This window comes from Lonchura striata, chromosome 15, assembly GCF_046129695.1.
Source record: "Lonchura striata isolate bLonStr1 chromosome 15, bLonStr1.mat, whole genome shotgun sequence".
Lineage (NCBI taxonomy): Eukaryota > Metazoa > Chordata > Aves > Passeriformes > Estrildidae > Lonchura > Lonchura striata.
Genome location: NC_134617.1, coordinates 3,785,004 through 3,805,437, shown reverse-complemented (window position 1 = coordinate 3,805,437; position 20,434 = coordinate 3,785,004). Strand labels below are relative to the sequence as shown.

The window sequence follows — 20,434 nt, the reverse complement described above, 5'->3', positions numbered from 1 at the left end:
TCAGTGCAGGGTGCTGCTCTCCCCAGCCCTGAGAGACACTTTTGGTGCTTGGTGGCCCTTTAACTCCTCTGGAGTAATGCTGCACAATGCCCTGGTTATCCCACACGGCTTTGGACAACACATTTGGACAATAAAAACGTAAAAATGGCTCTTTGGCTACCATTTTGCATAACTGGCAAGCAACAGAAACAACACATGGCTCAGAACAACAGGAATAGATGTATTGTACTACAATGATTTACTCATTGGTGTCAGATTAGCAATATGGATCTGTTTAAAAACACAATAATTAAGACAGGCAAAAATGAATTAATCAACTGACAATACAGTCAAAATAGTATTCCAACCAAAGAAAATAAGAGGAGGGAAAAAACCTTACATTGCAGATCTATTTTCTTAACCGTTTTTATGCATAAATAAAAGCCTTAAAATGTAGATGGATTGCATCCAACAGAACTACAGTAGCTAAGTGATAATGATTCAAACATTTTTCAAATAAAAGTTAAATATTTATAAGCACCCAACCACATTTCATAAATCACAAACTATTATTATTTTATTCCTGAAGCTTCCCTGGCATAGCATGTGAATTGAGTCACAGAAAGTCAGAAAGAAAAATCTCCTCTTTATGCACATGAATCAGTTACAAGAGCTGGAGCTCTCCACAGAGCAGGGCGCTCCAGTATCCCTACATTTTCTCACATATGGCCCTTCCAAGGCAATCACAACTGCAAAGCACAACTAATTCAGTATCAAAAAAAACCAAAATTTCATCCGCATAGCCTCCTAATTCTTCCCTATTAGCAACACCGGGCAGGTGTTTCATTATAATGAGGAGAAGGAGGAAGAAAAAAAAAAATGGAAGGAAACAATAGCAGTCCTTACCTGTCAATTATCACTGGATCTGATGGAGTCTCATTTCTGTTGCCACAGCTTTTCTTGTCACAACAGCGGCTACAGAGCAAAAGCGAAAGGATTTAGTGCGACCATTACACTGTAAAATCATCATTACGAACATGTTGGGTTCAAATTGCCGGCTCGAGTTACCCTGCCGGCCCTGCCTGCAAATCAGTCAAATGTACTGGGTCACATATGGGTTAATTACCATGTTTAACTTCTTGCACAGCTGGTTAGCAACGGAAAATATAAAAAGAGAGGGGTTTTGCCCCTTTCACAAATAATAATTCAAGGATTGCCCAAAACAGGGAGAGCTGCTTATTTGTAGCCTCTTTTCTGTGGGGTTTAACAGTTGTCCCGCAGACGCTGGCACACAAAATAAGGCAGATTTTTCCCTGCTGAGCCTGGTTTTTACATTTGCTTAACGCTTGTGTTACACATCCACAAGATATTCCTGCTTCCACACAATTCCCAGCTACTGGCAAACCTCCCCCCCAAACTCCAAAAGCACAATTATTCTCCCTGTAAGAAGCACTGGTGTTAATGGGGAAGCTGAAATGCAAGCAGCAGCAGCAGCTTTTTATGCTCGAGCGCGCCTGTTTCCCCAAGTTTTCCGAGCATGTTAATGATCACTAATGCCACGGAGAGCTCTGCTCAGGGCTCTCGTGCCCTGCATCAGGTCAGATACAAAGCAGGCATGTGAAATATAAGCTCTGTCTCCCAAAGCACTGCTCCATGGCTGACCTCGAGGCTGGGATTCTTTCTGAGCTAAGGTGGCTCATTGTTTCCTAAGAGAAGTTAAGTTGATGGTTTTTGACGATTCTTTGTCAAGGGTAGTTTTCAGTAAGGAGGCATAAATATATTGCAGGTGAGTTTGTAGGTGAGGTACACGTTCCTGCTCCAGGTGGGAATCCCTCCTGGTGCCTCTGGAGCTCTGGCAGGGAGCTGCTCTGCTCTTCCCACCTGCCCATCTAAACCCACGAGACCAAATCACAGCCACAAAGGTCAGCAAAGCCTTTAGATTTCACCCACCCACTCATCTCCAGGGAGGAAGCCCCCATCTCACAAGGAAAAATCCTTTTTGTTGATGTCCCTTAACAGAAACTCTCCTATTGAAGTCAAGGCTTCAAGAAATAAAAAAGATTTAAAAATCAAGAAGTTCCTGACTTTCCCAAGTCCTTCTTGGACCCCAGGGACCTGTTGGACAAAGCCTGGGCAGCTGCAGGGACCCCATTCCATGATGGCACCAAGTGTCAGGCAGTGAGGACCACCCCAGCTGCTCTCCCTGGCCAGACCTGAGCACATCCCAGGTTCAATAAACTTTCTGGTCAGCCTCAACCACACACAACCAAATCTTTGTAAAGCACTAAGTTTGTTCCCAGTGGCATCCCAGAGACCTGCAGCTTGCCTGTATTTCAGCAGCTGTCAGGAGGGACCACTGCTCACTCTCCCTCTCAGATGAACTATTTTCCTTTCCCCAGAAGGTGGGAGAACATCAGGACAGGAAGAAGCCCTCAGAAGTGCCATGCTATATAAATAGCCTTGTTGGGAGTATGACAAAGGTTCTCTTGTTTTGCTGAACAATAGAAGCGAATAATATACAGTTACCCACCAAGATTAGCAATAAAGCAACTAACCACAGTAAAGATAACAAAAAAGGGGCCTTTTACAAAAACAGCCTGTTTAAACATGGCTTTAAAAAAAAATAGTAATTTTGTTTTCAAAGAGAGGAAAATACATAATTCTTTTCACCACAAAAAGCTTCAAGGCAACTATTCAGGGCTGAAACTTTTCACAGTTAACACATGTGCGGTATCTTCATTTCGGTGGAAGTTACATTGTTTGGGATTGCCAAAAAAAACTGCTTAATTTTACAGCACAATACCACAATTGATCCACCAGAAAATGCCAGAGCCTTGGCACCCTGAAAGTATTAAAATTTAGGAAGGAATAAAATATGCTGTAGGTAAATAGTCATGGGGACGTTCAGGGGCTTTTTTGCCTATAAAAGGACTTGTCATTGGAGTGCAGCTAGAATGTGTGGGGTGAGAAAATTTACCCACAAACAAGGCAATAAAAACTGCTAATCATTTTTAAATGATTAAAATGTAATTAGAAACAGAGTTGGCACAAGTTAAGACAATGCAGTTCTTATGACTGAAGTGAATCAGGGCTAGTCCTGACATTCTCCCAGCAGACTGGAGGGACAGAAATTGCCACACTTACTCAGGGAAGCAAAGGTTCCCAGGCTCCCAGCACGAGATGGGCAAATACCAGCATCCACACACCACGGGGCTCAGAGGTTGGTACCCTCCCAGGGCATTAACCCAGGGGGAGAGGCAGCCACGGGCACCTGGGGACAGGGACACCTCGGTCTCACCTCCTGCCACAAGCATCAGGCACTGACCAGTGGGGACAATCCAGCTTTGAGAGCAGAGGAAACACTTCCCTGCTCCTCAGGTGACCCCTTAACTGGGGTACCTCCCCTAAAGTGCACCCCAATAGTCCCAAGAGACAGTAGGAGACCTCACTCCTTGACCACAACCTGAGGGTGATGTGGAAGGGCTGCATGGCTGGCACATCCCACCATCCAGTGGCTCTCTGGCATGAAAGGAGGCCCTGATGTTCCTTCGTGATCTGGAGAATTTTATTTTAAAATTTAATTTGACTTTTGTGTTTTTTCCCCCCTGCCACAGCAGAATTGGCGGTCTCTTCACTCTTGACTCTATGCAGAGAATTAAAACATCACACAGATCTTGAGTTTTCAGACCTGGTTAAAAGTGCTTTTAATTCAATTTCCCTCAAAAGCTTTGCTTTTAGTGCCTACTTAGCACTTGGAAATAAGTTCCTAAATATTCAGCACCCTTTCTCCTTTCCCTGAAAGAATTTTAAAATTCCCAGGAGCTTCTCCAAACCACTCAGAAACCCTCCAGCTCCCAGCAAGGCTCTGTGCGAAAACAGGGAGTGCCAGCTCCATGCAGCCAGGAGGACAAGGACTTGTCTTTGCTGTTCTTCCATGACACCTCTCCCCAGGTGGGGCCAGGAGCCACGGCTGGGACACAGTGCCATGTTGGCCCACAGGAGAAGCCTACAAAAATTGACTTATTTGTGGGGTTTGCTTGTTTTTAAAACCAATAGTCCTTGGTAGTAATGCAGCCTCCCATTATTTCATGCTCCTGCACCCCATCTCCGAGCACACCGCTGCTGTTGTTGCCATCCTCATGGCTCATTCCTGAACTCCTCACCATCCCTATCCTCCTCCTCCTCCCCAGGCCACCACCACCTCCAGATTTTATTGCTGCCTTTCTCCTTGCCCCAAGCCTCTGGGGACCTGCTGCTCTCCTGTCTCCTTGCTGCCCATCCTCCTCTTCCTCTTCCCTTCCACGTGCCTGAGGATCTCTGCCCGCAGCCTCCTCACCCCAATGTCTGCACCCCAAACCCTCCCTTGCCCTGCCCCTGCTTTTGCATCCCGGGGACAATGAACAATGAGGAATTAGGGACCCGTGGCCCGTGGCCAGCACCAAGGAGACTTTGGCTGCCAGGCCCCACCGAGTCGCCAGCGAGGGTTGGGAGAAGTTGCACAAGGTCCCAGCGAGGTGGGATCCCTCCCACCAGTGATGCCATCAGCACAGCCCCTGCCCCAGACAGGCTCCTCACCCTGCAGCATGGAGGTGTGGGACCCCCTTGCCAAAACAGCTGCAAGATCTTATTTTGCACAGACGAAACCCATCTTTTACTCCAACCTCATTCTCAGAAATCACTGAACCATTTTAGCGGAAACTTTCCAAAGAAAGTCACCCTGAGGCTGACACCCTGCAAAGGATATTTCAGCCAGAACAGTTTAAGTTTGGCAAAGCTGTAAGCCACTGAAGGTTTCATAATGGAAATTGTTGAGGCAATATTAACTATAGATGTCCCTCCCCATGCTGCCTACAATACTAATAAATTCCACTGAGGTTGTGAATTCTCCCCAGCTATTAACATTTTCACCAACAGTGTAGATTTTTATATCTGACAAAACACAATGAAATCCTTTGAAATAAACAGCTACCTGAAGCAAGCCTCAGCTTCGCTCTCCTGCCACAGCCAGGACTCTCTTACACATTTGAATTCTTTGTCTCCTCCGTGCTGTAGCTGTAGTACACTATAAATACCCAGCTTTGTCACATAAATGCAAAGTTTTATTGTGCAGTTAGCCTTGATAGAAAGCACTGCTGAAAGTTGTTTAGAAATTAAATATCTAAAACAAGCTATTTTAAAATACAGAGCCCTCACTATTTCATGTCTGAAATGAAGAAATTTCATCTTAGGGAGAGCAAGCTGTCTTTCACACCATATGGCTAATGGTAGTGCATAGCAATTAGCTGGGCTGATTAATGGGGAACAGACTCTAATTTTATGCTTATAATTGAGGCTGCATTTGCACCCCTGGTGCAAATTCAGCACATCCCAACTTCCACTTACAACAGGCAAGAAATCAAGAGAAACAGAATGGTGTGGAGAGAGAATTTTTTCCCATTCTAGACCCCTAAAGAGCATCAGATTTGCAATTTAAAACGTGTTAGCAGCACAATAGATGACAGATTTGTGCAATAGGGTCAAGCGGCCTGGTAAACAAACAGCACCTTCTTACACACGTATGGGCAGCAAAGGAAATGGGAAATATCTAATATGAGCTGTAAGAAATTTGGATATGTCTCCCCCACCCTGTCAGGAACACATTTGCCTACTACAGGCAGTTTGGGTTTTTTCTACTCCTCCACCTTATGGCCATGAAACACAAAGCAAGTACCAGCAGTAAATAAATAGGAGGAGAAGAATAAAGCTTCCGAGCCAGTGAATTTTAAAAACAAAAAAAGTGCAAAGTGTTTTAATAAAGGGAATGACTGTGCATCTTTCCACATTCCCAGAACAGAAATAATTTTGTCTCAGCCAAAATATATTGAATGGCTATAAATCTGTGATGTGGACATTTAGTCTTCTGGTTAAAACTCAGCCCACTATATAAAGTTTTAATTTACTTCTTATACTTTATGCTTCTGAAGTATCTGTAGGGAAATCAATTCATTAAAGTGTTTGATTCTGGCTCAGTGAATCATTCCTACCACCAGACCTTGCTGGTTAAGGATCAGGAGGACACATCACCCAGGACTAATGGCAGATTCAGACCTTGACACTGCAGGTACTTGAACATGTGCTTAATTTTACTCATGTGCCCAGCCCCACTGTTTTACTGGTCTGTTACAGGAGAAAAGTAAAAGGCACTTGAGTCTTATCAGGTCAGGGGCCTCCTTTAATATTTCCATGAATTGTTCCTAGCTAGGTATCCAGTGTGAAAGTCGCGCTAATTGGGCCAATGAATTTTAGGACAATTACAACTTGTCAACATGACTGGGATTCCATTTGAAAAGGCAGAAGTGGCCTGGAGTCCTCAGCAAAGCAACGAGGCTCAGGCACCTCTTGGAGCAGCAAACCAATGTCTTTCCTGAAAGAATCAGCCTAAAAAAGCAAGAGAAGAAAACTAAATGCCCCAAAATCCTGCTGCAAGGAAGAATTTGAGAGGGGGAGTGTTGTAAAGAGTTTCACCCAAGCTGACAGAGCAAGGAGAGCAACTCCTCTGCCTTCATCACGGGATGCTACCCCCAGCAGGGTTTTAGCAGGAGGAGCTGTCAGTGGAGGACAAGACATGCAGATCCCAAGAATTTAAAAAAAAAAAAAAAAAAAAATCAACCAACAGAGAAGTTTCCATCTGAGTATTTTGTCAAAGACTCTCCCCTGCCAGGAAACCCTCATCCAAGTTTATTCTTTTAGAAGTGGGTACTAGTTTTTACCCTCAAGTTACTCCTTTTTAGTAAATGTGTTTTGTAAAAGTTACAACGCATGCAATGGCATTTTTACAGTCTTAAAACAACTGATTGTAACAATGAGCTTATGCAAGAATGCCTCGTCTTCCACCAGGGAATTATTTTCTGCCATCAAATAACATGTAACAAATGATCTTTTCAGACATGCAAAAAACACCCACTAACTTTAATGAGACTGTGAGGTCAAGCTCTCTGAGGTGGAGAAGGGGGCTGTGGTAAAAAGGAAGTAGAGGAGGCTTCACCTACTTCAACCAGCCAGAACAGAGAAGGAAGCAGCTGCAGAAGTTTGGGGGAGAAGATATTTGACTGAATTAAAGTCACCGAGCCCTAGCAGGGCAAAGGAGCACTGGGGAGACTCAAATCTGCACGGGGAAGTTTAAAGAAGTTCAAGAAGACATCTTTTGCACAGAGAAGTGGCCGAGTGGGGACCCCACATGAGCAGCAACCAGGACAAAAGAACCTCCTGACCTCACTCCTTAATGTCCATCCAAAAAAAAAATACTATTTTGTCATTTTGCCGAGGAATTTTTGTTGGGAATTGGGGGCAGAGACATTTATTGCTACAAGACTATAATAGACTGTTAATTTCGGTGAGGAGACCTTTTGTGGGCTGAAGTGTCTAAATGAAAACCAGCAGCATTCTGTTAAGAATAACTCTTTATAAATAATTGAAAACTAGTGTGACAACTGAGACCTTGCTGCTAATTACACACACCGAACTGTGTTATTTTGGGATTGTTTAATGCAAGAAAGACAAATTTAAGTCTGAAAATAGCTGTAGGTTCAACCTAGATTTTGGGAGACAGATTCATCTTCTCATCACTAATTAACTGGAAGAGGGATATTTCTTACCTGCACATTATTTCATGCGTGAGCAGAACTCGGCACATTTCTGGGTTCTTGTCTTGGCCTTCATATACTATTGCCTAGAAATAAAACACGTTTTTAGTTGTACATGATGTTGAGTTTGGGGAAAATCAAAACATGTCATGATAAGCAAAGTCTCAGCGAGTTACAAACCACAGCTCAGGCTAAAGAGAGCTGGCATCTCCACCAAACCTGCTCCAAGACCTGCAGTTGTAAAACAACACAAGCTGAGTACAGCTAAATTCCCTCCTCTCTGTTGCACATTTCTCCAGCAGTGTGTAGGATGGGGTTTTTTAGTAGTCAAGACAACCACAATTTTCTTTTCAATTCAGAATAAAATATAAACCTAATAGCATTAAAAGGAAGGGGGGAAAAAAGAAAGAAAGAAAGAAAAAAAAAGCAGCAAGGCTTGGTATACTTTGGGTCCTATTCATTAAAAAAAAAAAAAAAAAAAAGACAGAAAAGAGAGCTCATGCATTTTTAATTACAAAAGCTGCACAGCCCAGGCATTTTCCTGGTAGCTCCTGAGAAAGCGCCTGGGCCTGATTCTTCCCTTGAACCTCCTGATCCAGCACTTCCAGAGAGCACCTCCGGAGTTACAGGGATATAAATAAGTGAGGAGAAGGCCCTACCAGAGCAGAGGAGACCAAAACAAACAGATCATCAAGAAGCTTGAGAAATTTAACTCTGAGACAGCACAGAGAGAATCCTTTGAGCTAAAGCTGTGGAAAGGCAGTGTGTTCACATTTCAAGAGGAGTCTACGTTTGCTCCCACCAGCAACGAGAGATCAGCGTTACCCACGAGCTGGGTCGGTGTTCACAGCCCCTGTGGGACAGGATTTCCATCTCAGCCCCACAGAGTCATGTTTTCCAGCCACCAGCCTCCCAGCAGCAAAACAAGAGGGGAGTTTCCCTTGCAACAGCATTGTTTGCTGGCACTGAGGTTTCTAAGTCTTTTAGGGTGGCACTCCGGAGCTGGGATCCGAGCCCCAGGCTTGGAGGGATAACCACCCCTGCATCTGAGCATCAGCACTACCCTTGAGCCTGGTGTGACCTTTTCAGTCTCTAAAGCACAGAATTTAAGAGAAGAAATTGTGGGGAAAAACTCAGCAGGTAAAATGACATCTGAGATGGGTCTCCCTAGAGCTAACGATAAAATAGAGACTGAAATTTAAGAAGTGTGCTCTATGGTTTAAACACATTTTAAGGAATGAGATCAATTTGAAATGGAAGCATGGAAAATACTGACAGAAAAGTAAGTTACCTTAATATAGAATGAACTGCTTTTCCAGTCCTTACAAATGTAACCCACAAAGGGCAAGAAGTGTGATATTCCAGAATGGGCACAAATCTCAACACACACAAATCTGAAGACACATGCACTGACCCTTACACAATTTAAATGGTAACACACAATATTAATAACATGGATTATAAAATTACTTAATAATTCCATAAATAATATCAGGAATGGGCCTGCATTACCTTTGGCAGTTTTAATTTTTTTAACTTCAGGTTTGCTATGGTTCCTCCCCTAAAACCTGAGAGCCCTTGGGCTGGGGTTTTATAGCTGATAAAACAGAGGCTGCCACTAATTGCTGCTAATGGGCCCAGGGTCTCACCTGGCTTCTGCCCCCTCATTTCCACCAGTGAGGGACAACAGCTGTGAACCCAGCCCTGGGAAAAAGGGGATGCACAGAAAGCCCCCCCAGCACAGACACCAGCAACCCCCTGACCCCAGCTGGAACCCCCACTTCCACATCAGTGCCCAAAAGAGATACAGACACAAGAAGCCTTGGAAAATGGAATTACATGGATTACAGCAGGAGGTGGGACAAATTCAGAGGAGCCTCATTCCCAGCATTAATAATGGGGAAGATGGGGAGAAGCTTCTTCCAGGCAAAGCCAGAGAACTGAAGTAAATGGCTGACACCTGGTGGGGTCAGTCAGCGGGGACATTGCAAAGACTCCAGAAAACCCCAGATCAGGTTCCACCTGGCAATGGAACAGGCCAGGAGAGGAGGAAACTCATGGCACGACTTGGACTTCATCAACAGTTAAAAAATAATCTCCCTACTGAGAATGCAGAGCAGGAGGGAAAAGAGTACTTCTGAGGCCTCTAGTGGGGGCAAACACCTCCAGCCCCCTGTCACTTCCAGACAATCACAACGTGACATGGGAGGAGAGGGCTGCCGGACTCAGCTTGGTCTTCTCATACTTCCAAATATTAAAATAAATTTACCCAGGATGGGTTAGCTTGTTGCCAGTGGAGCCAAAGAACTGCTAGAAACGACAAACCAGAACGCAAAATTTACTTTCTTTTTTCCCCCTGCCCTCTCTCCTCCTCTCCCTTTCCCACTTCTGTGCTTACTTAACCTCCAGGTAGCTGCTTAAATAACTCAACTAAATAGCAATAATGAACGGGCAGAGTCAACACTGTGGTACATAATCACCTTGTCTGTTGTGTTTAGCATCAGTGATCCCTTCTTTGCGTGCATGACATTCTCCTGCCTGCCTCCCCGTTAAGGATTTGCTTCTCACTTTATTTGCATTCAATTATCGAAGTTGCACCCGTGCACATTTTGTTTTCTCCGCGTCAAACGCAGCTCCTCTTGCCTACCCTATTCCTGCAGGAATTTCTAGGAAATTCTGGGAAGGGGGAGGACGCGCTGGGCTCATTTCTGGGCAGCTCATCCCCATCTCCCCACTCCTGTGTCCCAATTTCCTTGTGTGAAGCACCAACTGTTTGCCCCCATGAATGGCTGCCCGAGAGCCCTGCAGATACTCGACCGCCGCGCAAACCGCGCCGCTCTGAAGCATTAATTCTACAATTAGTTTCAAAAAGGAAACAGGAACTGCTAAAGTTTCAGATCGTTAGAGCTGCCAGAAGTATTTTTACAGGAAGGGTCCACTACGTTAATGTTGTGAAAATGTTTAACTCTTGGATTTGAAAAGTTGCTCTTTTTAACAAAAATATCTTGATTTTTTTTTTAAATAAAGTATGCGGGTTTTAAGTTCAGGCTTTGAAACAGGCTTTGAGTCAGGGTTCCCTGTCGCACTAACGTCGTCGTGATTTTGTCAAATAGGGATCACATTAATGAGAGACAAAGTGAAAGTTACAGTGCATAAACTTAGACCACAGCAGAGCTAAAAATAAGCCTGCAGATACACATCAGAGTTGCACAACAAAACACCGGCAAAGGAAATGCAAAATTATAGACTTTGGGTTTTTTCTTTTTGTTTACTTCATGTCGTTTTAACTCGGTGGTAATTCATAAGCACTTGAAAATAGCGTTTCTTCTCCTGAACAACTGAAACATTTCCTCACAAAATTAATCTTCCATTTTGCCAGCTGTTACTCACCCAAGTAACCTTCCTGCAAGAAGTCCCAGTGAGTAACAGTCACTCATGCACAAACAGACCTCAAAATCTGGCCCCGAAAAATTTCTGTCAAAAATATGAGACTTCCTCACTTCTATTTAAATGAAGCTGCGTAGAAACTTAAATCTAATTCAATTCACTGCCTAACAGCAAATAAAAACTACTGCGTTGAGCACATCACAGTCAAGTACGTCCAAAATTTCACCTAAACTTTTCAGCGACAGACTTCATTATTAAAAAAAAATAAGAAGAAATAAAAAATGAAAAGGAATGGGGGCGATATACAAGTCAAGGCTACAGTTCTCATTTAATCTACTTTTTCCCCAGTAGACGCAGTAAGATAAAGCAATAAAATAATCGTCAAACAAACTGGAAAAATACAGAGACTGATTTTGTCCTTAACCATTCCTGAATAAATCCAGATTTATGCTGGTACAAGTGAGGACAGAATCGTCTCGTGGTGTCAGTTTGCCAGTCAAGCAATCCTGCTTTCAGAACTGGACGAAAAACAATCTTGAAGGAATGAGATCATGGTCATTATATTACCCAGTTATGTCAGGGCCTTGATTTTAAAAGAGTAAGAGAAGGAGAGAAATCACCAACGTGCATGTAAATCCACTTGCTTTCAGATTCCATCTGCCTCACAAAACAAAATATCTCCCTTACAGAAATAAAAGAGAAGGGAAAACTCATTAAAATTAGGGTCTTTTCCAAAACAGAACTAAAATGATTTGGAATGACGTTTACAGCTGTACACACAGGGAGAAAATAAAATCCTGGCCCCACCGAATTCAATAGGCGCTTTGCAATTGACTTCAGATGGGCCAGAATTTCACCCAGAGAGGATTAGGCTTGTATCCACTATATATCTACAGAGAAAATACTGTGAATTACATTTATTTGGCTTTGAATCCTTAACCCTCAGCTACCCGAGGTTTTACCCCTTCCCCAGGCAAAACCTCGACTCATCCCAGGGAGGTTTATCCCGGACGAGCAGCACGGAGCTGGTCCCGGGCGAGGACAGGGAGTTCTTGCTCTGCCTCTCCACACACAATTCAGAAGCATCTAATTATTTTATCCAGTCTGCCTCTGCCTTTGATTCACAGCCTGCTTATCGACGTATTCACACAAATTAAATAAATTTATCTCTCCTAATATGTTCATTTTTAATGGTTTTCAAACATTCACATGGAAACAGCTCTAGCGTAAATATCCCAGAACAAATGGCTGTATATTATACAGGAGGGAGCAGTTGGGCTGCCAGACTGGGAATGCACCAGGCCATCTGGCTCAGGCAGTCTCTCCAAAATCCTCAGCTTTGTTTTCACCCTCAGACTCCAAACAACACATTTTCCACTGTGATGAGTTTACATTTTCCCAAACACAGGTCCTGATCATGCATGCAAATTCCAAACTTCTCCATTCCTCTCTGTACAAGAAAATTAAAATCACCTGCGCTTCTGACATCTCACCAAAGGCACAAGAAAGCTGCTAAAATCTGGTGCAATGTAAACTTTCCCCGTCACAGGGGTTAGGTTTTGTTTTATGTTTGTGTGAAATTTCTCCGAGTCTGCTGAGGCTCCTCTGAACTTATTGATAACATTTTTTTTTCCCATGCGTGTAGCTGCCAGAGAAGGGCCATGCCATGCACAGAATAGAGCTGATCAAATATCTGCAGACATCAGAGAATGACAGACAAGTCAACAGAAAAACCATTTGCATCCAGAGTTATAGCTCTGAAAAAAAAATCCAAATATAAACAGTGTTTAAGTCTGAAGGAAAGATTTTTGACTCATGAGGGCTCTCAGCAATAGACAATAGCCATTGAGCAAAACTTATGATTCCTAAGATGCCTGAGCCATATTAGCATCCGTTATATCTTATGGATGAGAACAGCTGAAGGAAAAATGGGTGGGGAACAAGTATTTCAGATTTATTTCCTCCATCTTTCCTAATAGTGAAATGCCTCAACTTTATGAAAATACAGCTGAAGAAATAGAAGGCATCTCTTCTCCATAAACATATTAAAATCCCTTGACTTGCCTAAAAACTCCAGTTTTATTAGAGCAGACATATTTCACGTTTTGCAGGCAATTTTAAAATGCATCATTGTTAGAGGCAGATCTTCTGCAGGAGGAGCTGCTGCTTTACAGAAAGCAACAGCTATAAAGTTTGGGGTCCTACAGGGTTTTGAGCGCATTAGGAATGTGATCCTGACAAAAAATGAGGTGCCAATATAACATAAAAGAAAATTTAATTAAGCCAGTATTGACACCGAATGTTGTTGCCCAAACTGGAAAGAACTTCTCTGCCACAGGAATTATTTGTGTGCAGCATTTACAATTTTTAAGCGACGGGGATGCGTTTTAGAAACTCGGCGAGACCCCGAAAGCCACGTAATCCCCATTTCACCCAGCGCTCCTCCAGGACCACCACCAAAGTCCAAGTGTGATACCCCAAACACACCCCAAAACGAGGCACTCTGAGACCAACCCCGGCTGGGTTTCCCGTTTGGCAGTCCCGGTTCCCAGGGAGTGCCCGTGCAGCCCGAGCTCCTGCACAGCTCTGCCCTGGATGCAGCTCCCAACACAATTCTTGGCTGCCCAGTAGTGCCACTCTCCAATCCAGCCCCATCCTGCTCCACAGCTGACAGAGAAACACAGGGCAGCACACACACCATGGCACGGAGATGCCTCTGTTCCACCCAGGACACCACTGCTGCTACGAGTTTCTCAGCTGGGCACCAGCACACAAACAAATCCCTGACTTGGGCAGAGCAGGAGCACTCAGGAGCAGGAACTTCTCCTCTTTTACTTCACACACAGCCCCCAGCATAGCCAAGCCCTGCCTACCTGCTGCTATAACACATGCTGCTAATGGGACGCTCACATTAAATCTCTGAGCAGCAATCCTATGCACAGAAATCCAGGTCTGATTTGCAGAAGGGCTTTTATTTTATCTTACCTAACTTAATAATCTGCAACGGTACAAAACCTCGCAATTTGTAACTGTGACACAAAGAGAATATATTTAAATCTGATGTGTCCGTATTAAAAAATAATAATAAAAAATTAATATTTAAAAAAAAAAGCCACAGATACTTTCCTGTATGATCTGGGGAACCTAACTCATTCAAGCTTTGCTTCTGTGGGATTTTTAATTTGCCACCAGAAACCTCAGAGTAGCTGTAATTTCAGTCTGGGAATTCACAATTATCGAGTGTGTGAATGTGCGTGTGTGAGGACTGAGCAGATACTTGCCAGCTGAAACGTGTATGCTTCTGCAACAGTTTCATTTAAAAGTAATCATTTCATTATCCAATTTGTTCTGAGCGTCATGCATTAAAATACTACACCTTCAAGTAGACTGACAATATATATTTAACTTTCATTAAAAATTAAAGAATTTTCAGACAGTCTTTGCAATATTTAATTACAGTTTGATGATTTGAAAGTTACTTGAGAATCTTCTATATAATTCACTGTCATAAAATATAAATTATATATTCAACATTTGGGTGAGCTTCTGTCATGTGTTGTACTTCACTTCCTAATAAGCATTCAGTAACCGATGCGGTCCCAACTCTGAAATAATTTCACTTTTGAAAAGAAAGTATTTAAAAAGGAAAAGAAGGAGAATTTAGCATCTGGCCCTCAAAAAAATTTGGAGCGGCACATGCCACAGTTTTGACATGACAATGCCCTATTTTTCAAAAGCAATTATAGTCATGCCTAAAGAAACTACAGACATGAAATTAATATGTAAGCAAACACGTTTGCATCTAAAACAGCTTTTCGCTCCCCGTTTTCTAATCTAAGCTCAGAGAGCTTTTGTTCTAAAATCCTCGCTTCTCCCCACCGCACTTTTCCCAAAATCTGTAATTTGCACTAACTTTGTTTTTCTAAGACTTCCTGAAATCAGACAGATTTTTTTTTTTTTTCTCCTGCTTCTTCATTGTGAGCGTCCTTTAAAGCTACACGGTAGGTCTTACAAATAAACTGTATCTCGGGGTTTTTTTCCCCCTTTCTCTCCAAAGACCCTCTGATGACTTGATAATAATGAGAGACCAAGAGGTCAAACAGTGCCTTAGGATGAACTCTTCATATGCAAGATGCCTTTGTTAAGAAAATTATTTTGAATCCACTGCTCTCCATGAGTTCAGGGCTCTGTTTTCAACAGGATTATGACCAGAGGCTTCTGCACTTCCGTAACGATAGGAAAGCTATTTAAAGATAATATTTATTGATAGTCTTTCTCACACGATCTACACTGAAATACACAAGCTCCAAAAGGACTAAAAAGAGTTCATATATCAGGAATATTTTGTTACTTTTAACACAAACTAGCCAATTTGTGCCTGAAAACCAGGGAATGACAGCAAACGCTTTCCAGGATTTTTATGAGGAAGGGTATGTGGCTGCTGTTTTAATTCCTACAGGGAACGGGCTCCCTGTTTGGAAGTGTACAGTATAACAGAGTTCAGATGCATAGTGGATTGTCTAGTAAAATTCACCCAAGTTCCTTTTTTCTATTTTTTTCTTTTTTTTTCTTTTTCTTTTCTTCCTTTTTTTTCTTTTCTTTCCTTTTTTTTTTTTTTTTTTTTTTTTTACTGTTGAAAGACAGTCTTCAATAGCAGGAAAAGATGTTTTGGGACCATCAAAGAGAGTTTTGTAAAACAAACTCAGCCCTTAGAGCTTTATGTTTTGCTGTAGAAAAGAAACCCAAATACAAGCCAAGAGTTTTGTCCCTGCAGACAACATACAAGGACTGACGTTTCCTAGCGGTACAAAAAAAAAAAAAACCCTTAATGTTTTTCTTAAATAAAATTTAAGCATTTTCTTTAACAAGTAAAACAGATTAGGAGAGGAAGAAACACATTTTAAGAACGAAAAGGCTCAAAAGCGCTCCCAACTATTTAAAAGAAACATATTCTAACAGAAAAATATTTTGAGAGAAGCAGAAAAAAAGCCAGAGTAACAATAAAAAAAAAGAAAAAAATAACAAAAGAAAGGAGAGAGAATCGATTTGCTCAGATAGTCGCTTTGTAAAAATACCGGTTTTAAACAGAAAAGTATTTTTTACAGGTAGGCACGCACGTTATTACTCTGTTTGGACGGCTTAAGAACGGGCTTAAAATGAGGATTAATCCACTGCCAAGCCCTGCTGCCCTCCCCGAGTGCGACACCGAGCTCGCCGCTGCCCGCGCCGCGGTTCTGGGTCTATCCCGACATGCGGACGTGTCGCGATAGAGCCGCTCCTCCTCCGGCCAGCCGGACCGCCGAGCCCCGCGCCGGGCAGCGCCTCGTGCCGGGGGCCGGAGGTTAATTCTTATTAATTAAGCGGCAAAACCATCCGCAGCCCTGACTGGCACGGCGGGACGGTCGCCTGTATTTTTCCCCCGCAGCCCGGCAGCGGGCAGGGTCCCGCGGGGACCCGCGGCCGCCCCGCAGCCCGGCCGTGCCCGCGGGAGGCGGAGGCTCCGTCCCGGCCCCGCCGGGCAGAGCGGCCCCGCCGCGGGGGCGGGTTCGGGCTCCCGGGGCCGCCCCGACGGCTGCCGCCCCCCGCTCGGCCCGCAGCACCCACCTGCTTGGTCATGGAGTCGATGAGGCGCACGTAGAAATCCTGCTCCGTCCTGATCCCTGAAAGAAGGCAGAGCCCCCCGTGAGCAGCGGAGCGGGGCCGGCCGGCGGCAGCGCGCCGGGGCTCGCCCGAGGGCTCGGGCCTGCCGGGGCCGCCCGTGTGCCGGCAGCGAGCGGAGGGGAACCGGGGGAACCGGGGGAGCCGGGCGCTGCTGGGCTCTGCGGCCGCGGGGCCGACCCCGGGGGCTCCCAGCCCTTACCATTGCTGTAGAGCAGCTGCAGGCGGTAGTGGATCCCGTTGTTGGTCTTCTCGCTGTTGGCTTCCTGAAGTCAAAGGCGACACGGGAGGCCGGAGGGAAAAGGAAAACAGTATCAATGGAGCTTCTCCATCACTCGCACGCCGGGGGTCCCGGGGATTGGATGGGGCAGCTCTCAGCCCTGTCCCCTGCCCCGGGCGTAGCGAGGGAGCAGGGGACACCCTCTCCTCGGCTGCCCTCCGGGACAGCGGAAGACTGAGGCGCCCGGGAGGCTCCCGGGACGAGCCGGTGTCGCGGCCCCGAGGGAGCGGAGCGGGGAGGGCCCCGGAGAGGCGGCCGAGCCCCCACGGGGCGCCAGGGCACTCACCTTCTCCTTCTCCACGAAGCCCACGAAGGCGGTGCGCTCGATCTCCACGGGCTGCCCCTGCCGGTCGTACAGAGCCAGGACGAAGTGGAAAAAGTTGGACTTCCTCAGGTTGGAAGGCGGCTGCTTCTCGAAGTGAGCCCGGGCCAGACCCACTCCGCTGGGACCAGAAACACGCGGGTTAGCGGCAGCTCCGACGAGCCGGCCTCACGCACCCCCCAGCCGCCTCCCGGGCCCGTGCCTTCCCCCGCCGGGACCCGGCTGGGCCCTCCCGGGGCAGAGCATCCCTCCTCCCCCGAGCCGCCCCGGGGCTTCTCCCTCTGGGCACGGAGAAATACTCCAGCTCCGAACCCCGCGGAGCCCCGACCCCATCCCGTCCTGCGGCGAGCCCGAAGCCCCCAGCAGCCCCCCCAGCCCGGGCCCGGTACCCACCAGCCCTCCCCGGGGGCCGTGCCCGCCCGCAGCCGGCCCTGCATGGCGGGGCAGCCGCGCTCAGAGCCGCCGGCGCGTTGCCCCGCGGAGCGGCATCGGTCCTGCCACTTCTCAAACTCGGCTCGGAGCTGTCACACCAGCGCCCATGTGCCTTATCTTGCGAGCCTTTCCTCCCGCGCCGGAGCGGTGGGTAAACACCCAGCCCAGGAGACAACTTCAAATATTTCAGGGTTGTCCCTGCAGAAACTTTCCCTTCCTTAGAGGGCTCCAAAGGGGGGGGTGCAGGGCGAGATGGGAGACACTGGGAGATGTCAACATTAAACTGATGCCGGATGATGCCGGCTCCAGGGCTCAAGCTGCGAATCCAGCATCAGGGTTTGGTTCGTGTTTGGGTTGTTTTTTCCCCAGGAAGAGGATGGGAAGAAGGAGAAATAAGAAAGAAAACGAGGCTGGGTGCAGCTTCGTCAAAACCATCTTATATTTGGAGGGATTTCTTTTTTAAAATCTGAGATAAGAGACAGTGGTTTTACAAAGGGACTTCAAATTAAATTTCTCCTGGAGTACGCTTTGCAAACTCCCTACTTATCGAAGGAGAAGAAGGGGAGCTGCTGATTCTGACGAGAATAGGAAAGCGAGGTAGAGAAATATATTTTGGATACATCCGTGCACAACCCGCTTTCCGGAGGAGGAAAGTGTCATTCGAAGATTTTAAGACTAAATCAGCAACAAACATAGTTTTGAAAACTCCTTCCTCCGAGCGAACACAAGGAGCCAGAGAGATGAAACCTACCTATCGGTACCTAGCGAAACTCTCTTTATTGTTGTTATCATTATTTAATAAAAAGTCATTCCTACGGGACAATAGGGATAAATATTTAACTGGCGACATCTACGCGAAACTCACTGCTGGTAGCAGAGCTCCAGAGCCGGGTTTTTGTTGGCGCGGGGGGAAAGGCGCTGCCGGCGGGAGCAGCGCGGCGGGCGGGGAGCGCCCCGGGGCGCGGAGCGGGGCGCGGGCGCGGAGCGGGCGCGGAGCCTGCCTACCTCTGAGCGGCCGTGCTGGCGTCCAGGACGCCGGCTCCCTGCATCCACGTCCGCACCGCGTTCATCCCCGCGCCGAGGGGCTCTTCCTTCATGCTGCTCCCACTCCGCTGGATGCTTTCCTGAATCCCAAACATGAATCAGAAACAACAGAGCAAATCTTCCTCCTTTATTCAAAAATTTTTAAAAGTGGTAAAATCGCCAGGCGGACTGTTATATGTGGGTTTTTTTCTTTCTTTCTCTCTTTTTTTTTTCTCTCTCTCTGCAGCTGATCGCTGGAATCAAAGCAAGTCGGAGAAAGCAAACACAGGCACGCACATTAAAAAAAAAAAAAAAATCCAGAGGCAATCAGAGCCCGGTTTTGTTGCTGCTGTTTGCTGCGTGTGCAGTTTGTTTGGGTGCTTGGAGGGGCTGGCGGGGTGCTGGGGGCTGGTCGCAGCGCTCGCAAGCCGGAGGAGTACTTGAAGTCCCTTTTGTATGAAGACACCCCTCGGATGGCAGCAGGCAAAAAAAAAAAAAAAAAAAAATCTCAGATGGCAGTTTAAGAAACAATAGGACGAACGGGAGCTGCGGCAGGCTCTGCTACATCAAGTGTCATTTTCCAGTGACAAGAGAGGCAAGTCCCCCCCCTTCTCCCCTCTCTCTTTTCTTTCTTTCTTTTCTCCCTCTTTCTTCTCTCCTCTCCCAGCCGAAGCGCTCTCCGCTCCTCTCCTCTCTCCTCCCTCCTCCAGCCGCGCAGGAAGCGAGTTGCCGGAGCCGGGCGCACGCCGGGAAGGGAGCGAGAGGGGCGCACCCGCGGCGGCGGCGCGGACGGACGGCCGGAGGGAGACCCAGGGGCTCCCCGTGCCCCCTCCCTGTCCCGCAGCGCCGGGCGGACTCGCCGTCTCTCCCTATGGGAGCCACTTTGACTGTCCCCGCCGCCGAACACGAGCCCCGCAGCCCCGGCGGGCGGGGGGCGGGGCCGCCGCGGGCACGCCCCCTCATTTGCATCGCGTCACCGCCCCGCCTCCGCTCCGCCGCCGCCAATGGGAGCCGGCGCAGCGGCGCCGAGGGGGCGGGGTCACGCCTCCTCATTAGCATAGCCCCGCCCCGGCGCGGCCGGCCGGGGGAAAGTTGCCCCGGGGCGGCGGGGCGGGCCCGGGGCGGCGCGGCCGCGCCTTTGTTCGGAGCGCCGCGGGCAGCCGGGCACGGCCCCGCGGGGCTGCCCGGCCCCGCACCGGCCCGCCGCCGCCCGGGGACGGCCCTCGGCACCGCCCGCACGGCCCGCGGCCCGCACCGCTGAGCGCGGGGGTGGCCGAGCCCTCCCCGCTGCCCCCGGGATCCGCCGGCAGCGCCCGGCTGCCCACCGTGCGCAAAGCTGGGGATGCCCCGTGCCCGGTGCCCGAGCCCGGGATTGTCCCTCGCTGGAAGCGCGGGTGGGGCATCCCCCGCCCGGGCCGGCTCCTGCCCCGCTCCCGGCAGCGTGCGCTGCTTTGCGGCACAAGAACGCGATTTCCGAACAGGACAGCTCGCCGTGGAAGTTCTTTTTTCTTTTATTTTATTTTTTTTCTGTTTGGGTTTTTTTTTTTTTTTTTCTGCTAAGAAGTCAGATTTTTGTTTTCTCAGGGAAAATAATAATTCTAATAAAACCAGTTCCTGTCCTCGCTAGGGAAGAGCCGGGCCGGTTGCGGCGCGGCCGAGCGGGCGCAGTCCCGCGTCTCTCCGCTGTCCCCGCATCACCCTCCATCCTTCCCCTGCCCGAGTCGCTCGGTG

The 20,434-nt window shown here is 47.2% G+C and overlaps 1 protein-coding gene across 12 annotated transcripts in view; it reads right to left on the bottom strand.

The window, feature by feature from the left end:
* The window catches only part of EBF1 (EBF transcription factor 1), a 268,667-nt gene extending 249,060 nt beyond the window's left edge, over window positions 1-19,607 (bottom strand). For 7 of the 12 annotated variants that reach the window (XM_021530735.2, XM_021530737.3, XM_021530731.3 and 4 more), the window contains exons 1-6: window positions 18,686-19,606; window positions 17,213-17,369; window positions 16,849-16,912; window positions 16,593-16,648; window positions 7,614-7,687; window positions 886-954 (exon numbers count right to left, since the gene is read on the bottom strand). In XM_021530735.2, coding sequence (XP_021386410.1) covers window positions 886-954; window positions 7,614-7,687; window positions 16,593-16,648; window positions 16,849-16,912; window positions 17,213-17,369; window positions 18,686-18,819 — 554 coding nt within the window. In that variant the 5' untranslated portion in view covers window positions 18,820-19,606. Of the gene's footprint in view, window positions 1-885; window positions 955-7,613; window positions 7,688-16,592; window positions 16,649-16,848; window positions 16,913-17,212; window positions 17,370-18,685 lie in introns of all 12 variants that reach the window. The other 5 variants (XM_021530733.2, XM_021530734.2, XM_021530736.2 and 2 more) reach the window with 2 other exon arrangements.
* Between the last annotated feature and the right edge of the window lie 827 nt (window positions 19,608-20,434).